At 41.6% G+C, this 16,353-nt stretch overlaps 1 protein-coding gene across 3 annotated transcripts in view; it reads left to right on the top strand.

Annotated features, from left to right (window-relative positions):
* Positions 1-16,353, top strand: part of tbc1d22a (TBC1 domain family, member 22a) — a 135,503-nt gene that overhangs the window by 72,498 nt on the left and 46,652 nt on the right. For all 3 annotated transcript variants that reach the window (XM_030440067.1, XM_030440066.1, XM_030440065.1), the window contains exon 11: positions 8,798-8,873. In XM_030440067.1, coding sequence (XP_030295927.1) covers positions 8,798-8,873 — 76 coding nt within the window. The remainder of the gene's footprint in view (positions 1-8,797; positions 8,874-16,353) is intronic.

A 16,353-nucleotide genomic window follows, 5' to 3' on the forward strand; every position in this document is an offset into this window, starting at 1 on the left:
TTATTACATTTCAGAGGCAGTCTAGACACATGGGGGTCTGACATGAAAATGCCTTTGACCCTTTTCTGGGTTTCCATTGGCATTGTTTGGTTTAACAATCTGGGCATGATGCACGCTTAAATGTTGATTACATTCCCCGGACACTCAGTTGTAGCTTTTAATTAAACTTCAGACCAATTCATATTCATAGCCATAGAATAAGAAGGATATGTTCGTCTGATGGTTTTAACAGGTTACCTCCAAGAATAATATTTAGCTGGGTTCAGTACTCTTTTATGCACTCAATCAGGTGTTTTATGTCAGGTACTCAAAAGGTTGAACAGTTAAATCACGAATCAGACGAATTTGTGGCATAAAAAGATGAAATCTCTTCTTCTGTTTTTAAATCTCCATAATCAGTCTAACAGCGTTGTGGGCTTACAGTGCAGACCAGTGGACTGCTTTTCCAAACCAGGCATACATTAGCCACACTGCAACTATGTGCTCCTATGTGACATCATTGGAGGCAAATAACTGGAGTAAATACAGTTCCATCTTGAGCCACAATAGACTTTATGCAACTTTTTTACACATGCAGTAGTACTCTCTGTTAACACACTTCATTTGTGTAAAATTGGTGGAGTTACCCTCAAATCCCCAACAGAAATGAACAAACAGCATTAATGGATGTGAAACAAACCAGGATTAAATGGTCAATAGCTCCTTCTCTCGCTGCTCCACGCCTGAGCTGCCTCCAGCCCCTCCCCTTTCAGGCACAAGCCAATCGGTGTGCCCGTCGATTGTCGAGGCAACCATCTGTTTCCATGGCGGCAGCCAGGAATGGGGTCTACCTCAAGTGGAAACAGGGGTCCGAGGACCGACGTCTAGCAGACGGTAGCCAGACTGAACCAGACGCCATGTCCTGTTCTGGTTTCCCCAAAGGCTCCTGACTGTCACCTTGGGCTGTCACTCACTCCACCACCTACACACACACACACACACACACACACACACACACACACACACACACACACACACACACACACACACACACACAGACACACGTAACAGGAGGAGTAATCTGCCAGCTGGTGTTTGATGCTTAACAGCATGTTTTTTATATGTTTTATATCGTCTGTCTTCCGAGCCTTATTGGTGTGCATGTATATGTAGCCACTGTTTGAGTACAAATTCGACCTGAAAACCCACCTGCAACAGTTTTTTTAAAAACAGAATTCTCAGTCATACATTCGATTACCCTCTTCATCTCTCTTTTTAGCGGTGTCATGTTGGCTGTGCTATCTCACATGCGGGTCCGTGGAGACGGAGGCAGTAACAGATGCTTTTGGGGGGAGGAGGTTAGGATAAAGGCTGAGGGTGGGAAATCAGGCGCAGGAAGGATGGATGGAGACATTCATGCAATAAGAATGGCATAAAGACAAGAGAGCAGTGCAAAACCTTGTTAGTGAGTGGTGTTGATCACATCAGGGGTTATGTAAGGTGAGGAAAGTTTCTTTATATAAGTGTCTCAGCTCATTAAAGGGTAACTTCGCCAACTTTCAAACTTAATCTCTATTAGAATTTATTTTATCCTGGGGGGCACACTAGTGAGCACCCTCAATGTTCTCTGTGTCGCTGGGGGGCGCCGTAAACGTCACTGGTACTCGGAAGAACTACAGGCCATTTCAGTTTGGATTACTATTCTCCACCTCTGCGTATCCAGCAGGAGTGTTAAATCTTGGGGGGCATGTCAGCTGGCACTCAAACGCAAAACTTCTTTCCTGTCTCGCCCGTATGCAAACTAGCCATGTATTCATCAGTGAAAGCGTCAATTTAACATGAGGACAAAGGAGGTTTTTTACAGTGTTTTGTCTGACTATGATACTCGGGCAGGATACTTAAAGTTGTTTGAACAGAGATTAGTCTTGTTGATACTCTGTTACAAGCACATTTTGGTTGGTATCTATAATTTAGGCTTGATAACCAGCCCCAAGAGCTAGACTTCATTATGTACTACACCTACCTTCAGCTACCTACCTACCTACCTACCTACCTACCTACCTACCTACCTACCTACCTAAAATGTGTTGAAAGCCCTACGTCCTTGCGCTACCACCACACCTTTACTGCCCTCAAACTAGAGGCCAAAGAAGTTCACACAACCGCACACGAAAGCAAGGGGATCAAATCTGGCCAGTCCTCCCGTAGCTCCGAACAACTGTAATTGTCTACACCTTCGTCTACGCCTTATCTCAACCTGTCATCTCTGTTATACAATCACTTTCTGCCTCACTCTCACCACCCGCACGCGCACACACACACACACCCACGTACCAGACAATGACAGATCATCGCCCTGTCCTTCAGTTTATTGTCTACCCTTTATCTTGACCTGTCATCTCTCTCTCTCCCCCCTACCCTTAAGTCTTTCTCTCTCACACACATACACGTATCGTCGCAGAGCTGTTGTGTTGCCTCTGTCCAAGTTGCTGATAGACATCCGGCCGCACAATAGGAGGCAATCTTAGTCCAGCGTGGAGCCATTGTTGTCTCTAATAGAATGGACTGAGAGGTGAAGAGGAGCTATTGATTCAGCTGACTGACAGAGAGAGAGGACAGAATGAGTGTTTGTACACTCTGTGTTTGTTCGTTCATGTGGGTGAGCTGGGCCACTTCCACTTACTCGCTGGGTCAGATGTGGTGGATGGACAGATGGCGGGAGAAGAGAAGAATGTATGAATAATGAAGGAGTGAGCGTTGATTTCCTCCTGTTGCCTCAGCTGATCAAAGATCCGACATATTGGATTTGACAAAGGGAGGAAGTGAGTTGGAGAGGGACAGGCCTAAGATGTGAGAAAATAGAAAACGGGACAAAGGAATAAAGGAGGTGAGGGAGTGAAAGGATGAGAAACGGAGAGGGGGGAGAGGCGAAGGGGTGAGGAAGCAGTTAAGACAGACGGGTAACGAGAGCAAAGTGGAAGAAACAGATAAATGTACATGCAGAAAAAATGGATTTGATTAGTATCTTACCCTCGTTAGAAATATGCCTCGAGAAACAAAAACAACTAAACAACAATCAGTCACAAAATTAAACGCAGTACAGCATGGAACAAAATAAGAATCACCAGGGAACAAAACAAAGCAGAGGAGACGTAATAGCATGTTCAAAACACTTAGTCAAGTCTAGCCTCATTAGCACCACCAAAGTGATGAAAATAGACAAGGAAATGGAGAACAGAAGGTGGGAGAGGAGAATGGTTAGACATTGATAAAGGAAGAAATGAGAGGCGAGAGAGATGCAGAGGAATTCAAGTGAAGAAAAGCGGAGGGAGAAGAGTCAAAAGATTTATAGGCAATGAAAGGGAAATTAAGGAGTATGGAAAGAGAAACTTTAGCAATGCAAGAAAAAGAGTGAGACGGGAACTTAGAAAGAGAGCCGGTAGTAGAGGAAGAGCAGAAGATACAAAGGTAAGAAAGTAAAAGCCTGACAGCACAGACAATAACTTACAAACCTCCTGACCCTCACACGCATTACCATCTTTTTAACAGGCAGTTGCGATGACTGCAGGCAAAATAAATCAAAATAGAGGTAATATACTTTGTATAATATGTGAAGTGTACGTACAAACACATCAGAATAATATTAAAAGTAAAAGCAAAACAACCGGTTTTAGTTAAAAGTTAACTTAAAGGAAACTATGAAAGAACATACAGAGGAATGAACCAGAAAGGATGTTAGCATGTTTAATTCATTTAGCCTGCGCTTTTATTTAGGTAACCTGAACATGATTGAGCACAGTCTCAATAGATCTTTCAGCTTTGTTCAGCCTCGACGACCGACGTTTCTCCATTTTAACTACCTGGAAAGCTTCTGTTCATTGCATTCAATACAAGGATGCTGCTTTTGATTTTTTTCCAGAAAATAATAAAACAAGATAACATCTGTAACAACCTGTGCGGCACAGAATTGTTCACTGGAAGGATGTTAAAAAGAAAACAGGCGTTGAAAGCAAACAGGACATGTCGAATCCAAGCACCATAACTGATGAGTCATACCTTTTAACTTTGTGTGCACGTGTGTGTTTTTTTTGCTGTTCTGACTTTGTGCTTCATTCAAGCAGCAATTGTAAGGCGAAGGGCAGGGATTGTGACAGAAGTATAGGCAGACAAAGGAATGGGGATGAGCAAAAATGTGATCGAGACAGCCGAGCTGTGAGATAAGGTGTGAGACATTGTCACAAAGACAAAGAGGGAGAATAAGTTTGAGAATAAGAGAGTAAAAATAATACAGACTGAAAAGCCACAAAGAGTAAAAAGAACAAAAGACTTTCTTTCAATGGGATCACACCAGCCGCAACTCTCTTCAACATGTTCACGTTCTGAGCCAGAACTACTCAATAGTGTTGTCAAAGGATCGATACATATCGATACTCAATATTTGAAACTGTGTTTGATACTCATTTTCCACAGTATCAACACTGATACCGACTGTGCTTTCTGGCTGTCTGTCCTCTCCGACAGCAAGTGGACACACACACACACTGCTGCAGTGTCCGAAGGTTGAACGTTATGCCCTCAATGTTGTCCCGGTTTTTCCCTGCGACATTGAACATGATATCGAATATCCATATTTTTCTAGGTATTGTATTGAAGATATACATTTCAGCACAGTGATAACACTACTACTTGGTAGTCATTATCACATCATCATGTGAGTGCTCACCACACCAATCTTCGGACTCGGCCTTCATTCATACACACCTTTAAAGTGTCATGAATGCATCTTGCATGGTTGTGTCATTATCCTGTGGTCTGTCAGCAGTCAGACAGACCAGGTGAAAAACTAATAGCTACTCCAGAGTGGACGGGAATAATTGAAATTGGGTTACACTGATCTGCAACTTAAAACAAATACCGGGCAGAGGCGTCAAGTTTCCTGCTCCCTACCTCCTGTCCTCCTGCCCCCTTGCTCTGATCTCACCCATTCTCGCACTCAGCCTTCATTTTGATCTTAACTACAAAATCACTCAGAAAAGGTGACCCCAGCGCCAGATCTTGCCATGATGACACACATGCACAGACTCACAATGTGAAAACTAATGCTGTCATGGCTGGAAAAAGATTATTTGAGCAATCGCCGAGAGGCACAGATGGAATTTCAATAGCAGGTTAAGAGCCAGAAATGTAACAAGGTAGAAACAGACGGACAGGAAGAAAAGCTGGTGTGAAAGAAAGAGAGAGAGAGAGAGAGAGAGAGAGTAAGAGGGAAGGACAGTTGATTAAAGCCAGCAGCTTCAATAATGCAAATGTAATTACTTGCACTGGCCCTCACACACGCTTAGCACCTAACTGCATTAACACCGGTACGGTACAAAGAAAGGGCTAGTGCGGCGGAGAAGCTCAAGACAGAAAATGAAGAGGATGTACCAATATGTGTAATTAACAAAAAATGTAAGTAGAACAAGAAGATTATGGAAGGTTGAGAGGGAATGTGCAAAACAACAAATAAAAACCCCTGAGTAATTTGGAAGTTATTTGCTGGTGAGGCTAGGCTGCACGGTCAGTGAGGAGTATTTGCGGCGGGCTAGCAGCAGGTTCTTAGTGTACGTTCTCCCGTTCAAGACACACACACACAGTCCTCTTTTTTCAAGGGAAGTTATTTCAGCAATACTGGGAAGCTCAAGCAGCTCTCACTTGGGGGCACATATACATATATTGTAAATATTTTGCCGCCGTGCAAATATAAACCTTACATTTTTACAAGCCATGGGCAATCCTATCTAAATGATCTGTTTGTGTTTGCTGTAGTATTGTTGGGATTTGCTTGCAAAGATGCTCGAATGTAATAACCCGACTGATAGTGGGTTTTTGAGGCTGATGTCATCATTTTTAAATCACCTCAAACACAAGGTGGCCTTAAGTTCCTTTATGTGAATCCCTTGCTTCAACTGCTCATCTTCCTGGTATCCACATAAAACAAAAAAGCTGTAAAAACAAATGATCTGAAATGACACAGTATCAACTATAAATATGAAACAAGCCAAATATGTGAAGATCACTAATACAGACTATATAGTTATATTTCTAATAAGCTAATATCCGTCTTTATCCATGTATCTTTAGTTGAGGTGTTTGTTAATTATAAGCTTGAAGTAATACGATGAACATTGTGTTAATTCATATGCTCACCATTTTAATTTGAGAGCACATAAAAAAAAGTAAATCCTGGGCACAAATTCTGATTATTTTTCCCACTGTAGGCCCTCTAGGCAAGAGAGAGAAATGAACAAAAACACGAAGCAATTAATAGCGGGGGATAAAGGTGTCAAATGAGTAGGAAGAAGAAGAAATGACACATGTAGAATCCACGATGAGACGAAAAGAGGTGCGAGATGCCGGAGATGAGAGGAGGAATTTAGAACAAAAGGGCGGGAGAGAATGTGGTTTGTACTCTGCCAGCCCCTGATGGACTCAGGAGGACACACGCACTTGGTTCTGCTGAGCCTGAAGGACAACTAGAGCTGTTTATTGCTAAATGACCCCCCCCCCCTCTGTCTTTTTCTTTCTCTCTCCTCCCTCTCTCTCCTTCTCATTTTCTCCCTCCATCTCTCTCCATCTGTTGGATACTTTGCCACATCAGCTGTTCTCCAGCCACACTGAAATGACCCCTCAAGGAAACGTAATCCTCATTGTGTGCGTGTGTGTGTGTGTGTGTGTGTGTGTGTGTGGGTGTACAACGCACACGCAAAGTGCTTATGTGCCATTCTCACTTGTATTGTATTCTGCAAGTTCAACTAGCCACGAGTGCCCATTACTGTGATCATATTCAGGTTCAGTTATTGTCTTTGCATCCCAAAAAACTCATCAACTCATTTCATTATACTTTTCTACAAATGTTCTCAGGACTCTGTTTTAGGGAAATTAAGCACCAAGGTGAGGCATATTTATTCCAACAAAGTTTTTTTTTTTTTAAACTTTATTACATTTGGTAAGATGGTTTGTCTCATCCCAACATGATTTATAAATCTTTATTTGTAACTTCATCACGGCTGTAGTCAGCATTTATAGTGATCCTTTTGTCCCTAATGCACATTTTCAATGCGAGTATAAATTTCCATACGTATGTGTGCTGTCCTCCATGATTGAAAAGTAGCAAAAAGGAGAAAAGCCTTGGATGTGTAATACTCCTTTTCCACTGGTCAAAAATCCCTCGTAAACCTGCTAAGATTTAGATTTTGCCTGTGATATAGTGTGTACACTGGGCATTTACGCCTGGGTCAATTGCTTAGATCCCCGGCTTAGATCTAAACGTAAGACCCAGGTGAACACGCTAAATTCTGACGTCCAACCCGTATCAACATCTGGTGGTGGCGCTTAAACAGGGAGAGGAATTTGGGACGCGGCCTGTTGTGGTTTTCTCTTCTGTTCTACGTGAAACGTGTCGTCAGTTCACCCACGTTTCAAAATAAAACCCACGTAGACCCGCTCATTTTGAAAAGCTGCATAACTGTTGGATACACCCCCTCACATTTTCAAAGAGGAGCAATTCCACTACTCAGCCCTAGTTCGTTGGCAGTCATGACGTCTGTTTTGAGTCCTATCATTTACGACGCGTGTCATTCATCATTTAAAGGATAACCATAACCCTAACCCTTTGATATAAAGCTATCAAAATACATACTAAAGCAACATAGCAATTGACCCTTTTCACGACAGACACACAGGTGTACCCATCAGCCATAAATTCTGTTAAGTGTATGTGCAGTGAGCCATGTCAGCGATTGCACAAGCACCACACCTTATCCCAGGAACAAGCTCATATAAATGGAATGCTGCCATCATTCATGTTATAAATTCCACCTGTGCCTTTCCTGCTTTTTCAGGGCAAAATGTCTGCTGTGAAATAGGTCCATTGGGCTTAACGCATTAGGAAGTTGCTTGGAATGCATTAAAATCAGTGTTCATCAATGATGATTGATCAAGTTACATTATATCTTATATGATATAGCACAGCGTCTTTTTTTTGACAGTATGCAGTAATACGTAAATGTCTTACATGTGGCTTTAAAAACACAACTCCTACCGTCTATCAAGCTCTGTTAACCAGCTGCCATTATCCAGTTGAGATGAGGTGCTCTCACTACTTGAACAGGACGATGGTGAAATGAAATTTCAGCCATCAGTGTTCCGCTACTTCACACCAAATCTGAGGCAAGGTCCCCATTCATAGCTCTACTTTGTCGTTGAGGCCAGCCATACATGTTTTGTCATGCCAATGTTATTTGTGTCGCCTACTTTTCTCTATTTAATGTTTTGAGAAGGTGGCTGACGCTTTGTGCGAGGTGTGAAATGGGCCTTGGCAAGCATCTGTAATGGCTACTACACCATTCTGAAAAATAAACCCACAAAGTGAAAATGGGGAATTTTCAAAACCCTCTGAGTGTGACTTCCAGGCCAAACGCCTGCAAAATGTCAGCGTGAAACAAACCATGTTAGTTTTCTCAACAAGGGATCAATTTCACAGCTTGGTGAAGAAATTATTGAGAAGTATGACTAATATTCCTGTTATAAAATATTTGATTGATCGTCTTGGCTCTTGTTTAATCGCTTTTTCTTGCAGTTTCTGTTATGTGGACACTTCAAGTGTTTACTAGTCTGACCTTCTCCCAGCTCGCTGGTGCTTTTAATGATTAATTTGTTATATGTGAAGAGTTCATTCACTTCAGGAGTCAGAAAATTCTGTCTATTTAAAGTTTCTTCACCATCATAGACGGAACCCCGAGTCATATTGACTGTGTCTGTTTTTTCTCGTTTTCAGGACAACTATACATTTGCCCAGCCAGGTATACAGAGGAAAGTCAAGGCCTTGGAGGAGCTGGTCAGCAGGATTGATGGTAAGTCATCTGCCTTGCCTCTGCCCATCTATCCATCCAACCATCCATCCATGAAGTCCTTTCTGCTCACAGCTCGGCCGTTTTGATTTGATTTCCATTTACTTTTTCTCTTCTCTTCTCTTCTCTTCTCTTCTCTTCTCTTCTCTTCTCTTCTCTTCTCTTCTCTTCTCTTCTCTTCTCTTCTCTTCTCTTCTCTTCTCTTCTCTTCTCTTCTCTTCTCTTCTCTTCTCAACAAAAACACATTCAAAGCCACATTCCTCTGCAGGGTCATCTGCTTTGGACGTCCATGACAATTGGTCTCATTTATATATATTGTATTTGTATTTTTGGGTAAAAACTGAAAGAAAACTAACAAACAAAAACAAGAATCAGGTCCAATGCCAGTTGCTTTTTAATTTATTTTTCATGGCCCAAACTCTTCAGCAACCATCCAAAGTTTTGCACATTTAAAGGTGCAATATTTAAGAATTGCCGCTGCAGCATATCACCAGAGTATACCACCAGCTGCTAACTGTAGCTGACATGAGCTAGTTAGCTAAGTTAGCTGTGCAGCTAGCAGTCCGGACCATGCACATGGGAAGAGTTTTGGTGTTCACATCACTAGCAGCGGGGCTCTAAATCAAGAGGTGCCGGGGCTAGCAGTTTAGCATGCTAACTTAAGTAGATATCTCTGCAAAACAATCCACACATGTCATCATAACTGTTTATTTTTCACATTCTGTTGATCATTTTGGTTTATTTTTCAACTAAAATTCTTCCATATTGCACCTTTTGCAACCCACCCATTGTGATCTTTCAGCACCAAGATAGATGGTCCACTACAATGGTCTTCATCATTCCTCTCCTCCAACATGAACTAAGTCATTCTCTTCATTTTACCTCAGTGCACGAGCGAGGTTATGTTGAGCTTCTAGAAATGTGTTTGCGGCTTGTCTCCCAACTGGATTTAAAAGCCTTAATGAGGATTTTGTTCCTTAACTTTGACTTACGGTTTCCTTAACACTTATCAACTTTCTTTGATGGTTTGAAGTCTCGTCTCAGAACTAGATACACACCTGAAAGTAGTATTTTTCTTCACACCTTGAAACATGCTGTTTGTTCCGGTTTGTAATTACTCCACATTGCCATTGTTCCTTGCTAATTTTCATATGCCGTGCTGGTGATTATCGGCACAAAACAATGGCCTGCTGAGGGCTAAAAGTTAATGTGTGCACGCCGAGTGCACTCAAAGGCAGCTCGGTGACATTTTCACACACACTCACAACTTGGTGTTAATTAGCAGTGCCGCTTTTCCTTCTGTCTCCCCCGTATCCTTGTATTCACTCTGTCAAAACAATAAATGCGCAGATATGATTTCAGTAGTTTTCTATCCAAACTTGCCTTTGTCTCTTAAAACCCATGTGGCATCGGCCTGGGATGCATTGTGCAAAACAAGGTCTTATCAGAGCAAGCCTTTGTACAATGGTCATGTTCTCGGCTAACCTTGGTGCTGTCCGACCATCCTGTCACCCGCTCTGTCAGCCAGAGGGAGGGGAGGACTCACCCGCTGCATGTAAATGGATGGAGAGAGAGAGAGTGCATACACTGTATGTGTGTGTGTGTGTGTGTGTGTGTGCGTGTGCGTATGTGCGTATGTGCGTGTGCGTGTGTGAATGTCAGAGAAAGTTAGTGTGCGTATGCAGGCCTGTCTGTTTGCATGTGCGATTTTGAGCGGGTAGAAAGGGCAAGTGTGTGGAAGCATTGTTCTGTGTGTGTGTGTGTGTGTGTATAAAAAGAAACTGATGTGTATTGGAGTCTTGTTAAAAGTGAGCGCATCTTTTCTATGTTTAGGATAAAACAAACCAGAGCTTCGCCACACCCCAGCAATGGCATAAAAAATGACTCGACATTTTACCGTATCTTATTCCATAAGCGCCCTGTCATCATAGCTGGGGCACAGCCATTTAATACCTCGCTAGCTTGACATTACCCCCCTCTAATGAGATCACAGATAGCTTTTATCTCGTGTTACAGGATTGTTTTTCGCCCTCGACACAACATCTGTTTTGGGAACAATGGCCTCTCATCATCTCCTCCAAAATTACCTATCAGCGCTTATCAGATGCAGAGTTATCCAGAGTGTTGTGCACTTTGATAAAGGGTGGGGCCCTGTCTAGTGACAACAGGCAGATATTTTGCTTTAACTATATTTACTACGCTGAGATAGAAATCCTGAGTTGTGGAATAAGTGTTTATGATAACTTTTATTGTTTCTTTTCTGCGTATTAATGTTTCTTATGAGATTACCAATCCATTTAATTACCAGTATAATAATACTTAATCTCGCAGCTCATTAATTTTAAATCGCTGGACAAAACCTGTTGCAAAATGAAAAAATCCATTATTCTCCATTAGAGCGAGCCCAGGTAGCTTTCCCAAATATCAAAAGGAGAATGCTTTAACTGTTGTTTTAGGGACCCACGTTTCCTGGTTTGAGCTTGTATCAGTTACAGATTTGATACAGAGAAATAAGTAATTGGTGGGATACTTTTTAAAACAACGGGAGGAGAAAGGACAAAGGATGGCGGGAAGAAGGAAGGAGGGAGTTTGCGATGCTTCGACCTCATCTCAGTGTTTCATTGCATTATTGCTGGCAGTACTGGGTCAGTAGGGAAAGGACACTGCTGATCTGTCTGCCTCACACACCTTCTCTGTCACCTTCTCTGCTTCTTTGTGACTGCATCCAACTCCTCTACAGGATACTGCATGTCAGATAGAGGCACACACACACACACACACAAAGGGAGGCAAGTGTTTTAATGGGCACATCCACACCATTTATTACCTTCTAGATCTTTTAGCACAGTAGGGTGGAGAGTAGGAAACAGTTACTCTCTTCCTCTCTCCTCCTCCTCCTCCTCCTCCTCTTCTTTATCCCCATGTTCCCTTCCTCAAATATAACTCTTTTGAAAAAGGAATGAAGCTTTTTGAAACCAAGGAACACAGAATTTCTAATCAACAAATACACTTAATTCAAATGTATAATGGTATCAGATTTTTGACAGTGTATTTCCTTGCAGCAACATCAACACATGGCAATTAATGCACTGACCTATAGATCTTGACCTTAAGATCAGCCTTTTATTAATTTAATAATTCAATGATTGGCTGTGTCAAAGGAAGCAGATATATTTAACACAATCAGAACTGCATGATTTTGAGAGTCTAAAGATACTTTGGGATTGCCATTTGTTGCACAAGATTTCCAGGATAATGTGTGATAGCCATCATTTCCCATGTTTAAGCCCTGGAATAGCTGACAAAACACTCCCTTCTCCCTCAGGTGTTTTGACAAAGATCCCACGTCCTCAGCTGCACGGACTAATAAGGGTCAAGCAAAGCATTTCTCAACAAGCATTCATGCTCCGTTAACTTACAAAATATGACAAAATTGAAAATATTTTTTTTTTTTTGTACAAAAGATGCTTTAATGATCAAACATTTTTGTCAAGGGTTCTTTTGATCTTAATTTTTGTATTCCTCTCCTATAAATTCAGCCCTGTAATATAGTGTAAGCTCTAATTGAACTTGAAGTGAGGCTAAAAACCTGCAAAGATTTGCTAAAAATGATAAAAAATCAAAGCTGTGTTTTTTTCATGACTTCAATTCTTTTACTTGGAAACAGTGGGTGACATTGTTGGAAGGTTTTTACTTTGAAATTTAATTGTTTCTCGCTCTGTTTGTCCTTCTCCCTCTCTGTAATTATCCCACTTGTAATAAGTGACGCTAACTCCCATTAGCCTTGCTTGACGCTAGCGCGTGTTCCTCCTCAAAAGACAAGCCACTTTGTCGGCTTGCTTGTAATGTTCCTCTTATCTCTTTATCTCTCCCTTATCTCTTTCTCTGTGTCTGTTGCACGCAAGTGCATTAGTACAGGTTCATCAACATGCAAATTGCCAAAAGGTGAATTTATTTATGTTAATGAGAGGATGCACTGGCAGCGCATGCTCTTAGCCTGAATTGTGTACAAAGGCGGGTAGCTGGATTGTGAGGCTATCTATCTATAATACACGGAATCTCTGTCTGTCTGTCTGTGTGTGTGTATGTGTGTGTGTGTCAAATATCTCTGCGGATCAGGATCAGACTGACCTGAGACTTTCAACATGGCTGCTGTGTGGTTCAGTGGCGTGCAATTTAGCATTTGCTTGGACTGCAATGATACCGTTAATACATTATTTCATAAATGCTTTACAAATTCCATGAGCATTGTCCACCGGAGCCACTACAGTCACGTGCGCACCAGACACGCGCGCACCAGAGCCAATCACTGCAGAGCTCAAGCCCATGACATACATGAAGAAACAAGCGGATTTATACCTGCAGCGGTGCGAGCTCGACCAGGATTTTGCCGGCGGTTCGGTTCCATTCTGTGCATCTAAACTGACTGTTGTGGATTAATGAGATGAAACAAGTCCAAGTCTGTTTGGGTCTGAGGAGATCCGGAGACGTGCTGTGGATGTTCGGCCCACCGCCCGAGTCGACGGAGCGGACGCACTGGCACGTCCAAAACTGGATTTAGTGTAAATAATGTCCAACACGCTTTTTCGCGAACATTGCCGTTACGTTTGCTTTGTGTTTGGTGCAGGAAGAAACAGTAAAAATGTGCTTTTGTCACAAGTGGATTTATACCTGCAGCGGCGTGAGCTGGACCGGGATTTTGCAGGCGGTTCGGTCCCATTCTGTTCTGTTCATCTAAACTGACTGTTGTGGATTGTAATGAGATTAAACAAGTCCAGACCGAGTCTGTTCGGGTCTGAGGAGATCCGGAGACGCACGGTCAACAAAGTGGGATCGGAATCTGTGGATGTTCGTGTTTAGCTAGCTGCTAGCCGCTAACCGACCCACACGGCCTACCTACCGAGTTGACGGAGCAGATGCACTGGCACGTCCAAAACTGGATTTAGGGTAAATAATGTCCAACACGCTTTTTCGCTAACATTGCCGTTACGTTTGCTTTATGTCTGGTGCAAGAAGAAACAGTAAAAATGTGCTTTTGTCACTAAAGTGTTCAAGCAGCACGTTTGGTTGTTGAGGAACAGGAAGATGTGGGAGGGACATCGGCGGATGATTGACAGCAGCAGTGATGTGTTGGAGACGGCGACAGATATAGCGAGTTCTGAGAGTTGAGAGATTTGTGACATATAGCGTGTTTGGAGTGTATAGTTAGTGTGTTATGTAGTATTTGGTGTGGTGTGTTCAGTGTGTAGTGGAGTCGTGTTGTGAGGCAAACCAAGGAGGAGACGGCTGAATGTGGAACAGGCAGGAATGAGCTGAGGAGCCTGAGGCATTGCCTGCATTTAAATGTAAATAGTTACACATAACTTTGTAAATTTCAAAAACTTATGCACCAATTTAGTAAACAACAATTTATATTTGCATTATAACTAATGCAATTGGTTCATTAAACATATTTGTGGTTTTCACAGTAAAAAAACAAACTTTTTCTACTCTGATTTTATGTTATTTTGTGATTTTAGGTCCATAGTGTTAATATAGTACCTTAAAATGAAAAAATAACTGTACAGTCACACATGTGAGGTTGTGCTAAAAATAATTACACCAAGTAAGGCAAGGTAAATAGTTTTTAAGGTGAAATATAATGGTATAATCAAAAGTAGTCAAAAACAGCCAATTATATCCCTGACGTCCCACCTTCAAACACAGCCTCATTTGGCCATCCATGAAAAAGCTACTTAACCTCCCACTTTTCTTTAGGAAAGCATGCTTCCTACGGGCAATGCACTAGTATTACATAATAAAAGGCAGAGAAGGGCTACAGTGTGTTTTCATGGCCTTGAAAAAAAGGAGTATAGCGGCAGAAGCTGATTTTTGAAGTAGATGTGCATTTTGTGTACATGACATTTAGTCTGTTTGATTTCTGTTTGTTTAATGCATTTGAGTGTTTTTTAGTCAGATTTGTTGACTAATTATTATTAATTCACACCCTACGAGCGCTTTTAAAAGCCATGTTAGCTTCATATTCACTCTTGTTTTGGTGTCTTTCACCCTGGCCACAGATCAGTTACACCAGCTTTCCCTGTCTTCCCACAAAGTCCTTCGTAACATAATAACGTAATCAGTCCTACAATGTTCATACACTCTGCTCTCTTACCCTACAGCAATTTTACATTTGACATCATCTACAGAGTGCAGCTCTTGCACACCTTAGGGTCGACAGGTGCGTAGGAGAGGAGCAAAGGCTGACAAAATACGGAAAAAGATTTGACATGGTTAACATACTGTGTGTTGCATGGTTTTAGCATTTAACATGCATTTGTTTAAAGAAACAACAGTCTGTTTTATCAAATCTTCGACAACATATCTAAGAATGAGTCAAGCCACTAGAGTGCCTGTCTTCCAGCTGTTATTCATTTAAGTCTCTTTAGAAATCTGATTCTGTTTTTTCTTACTCTGTGCTCTGAAAGTCTTGAAAGTAGGATGAGATTTCTAGGATTACATGGCATTCCTTAAGCATTATGCTGAATGATTTTAATTTACTACTCATATATACACACACATTTTCAAACAGCGAGCATTTCTGTTCACACATATAATTTACAGTAGTTGCAGTAATTTAAGTTTTTGCAAACCTCAAAGTTCCTTTGTGTGACAGACAAATTATCACATTTATATTTATAAAGTGACCAGAAATATGGACACAGCTACAGATACTTGCACGCACACATACATGCTTACACACAAGCTGCTATTTTTGCTTCATGAAAAGATGTGTCACACATATACAGATGATAAACACCTCCCGTTATTTCATTATTAGCCTTTAAACAACAAGTGTAAGGTTGTAAAGAATGTTTAAAACTGCTGGGTTATGTGCTCTAACGTAAGCTGCGAACGTTAGCATGTCTGGCTAACTGGCAGTCGGGGTGTGCATCTCTCCCTCATAAGACGATTTGATACTCATCTAGATACACTGGCTACGATACAATTCAGGGATGATACATTTTACATACAGGATGATTTGGTGTGGTTCAATGCGATTTGGTTTGATGCGATGCAATCTGATACGGTTCTTAACATTTGTTTAATGTAGACATTCATTTTCCAATATAAATTAAAATAAGAAATTCTATAGAAGTGGCATTGCTTAACTTAAAATAGAGATACTCAGGTCTGTAAGACGTGACTTCTTAGCTCCCAGCCCGGAGAGATGTGGTGCGCTGTGATCATCACATGGGAATCGGTTGCACATGATGTCCAGGCATTGTTTAACTTCTTTCTTTGCTTTGTTGTACAACTCTGGCACACATTTGGTGGTGAAATGCAGTCTACTTGGTATCTTGTACCTCGGCTCTAATGTATTTACCATGTCTCGAAAGCCATCACTCTCAACCACACTGTAAGGTTGTAAGTCTACAGTCCGCATCTATAGTCCGCCCAGTAAAACAGGCTGTAGATGCCATGATTACCTTGGACCTCGCGG

This window comes from Sparus aurata, chromosome 14 (assembly GCF_900880675.1).
Source record: "Sparus aurata chromosome 14, fSpaAur1.1, whole genome shotgun sequence".
NCBI classification, from domain to species: Eukaryota; Metazoa; Chordata; class Actinopteri; order Spariformes; family Sparidae; genus Sparus; species Sparus aurata.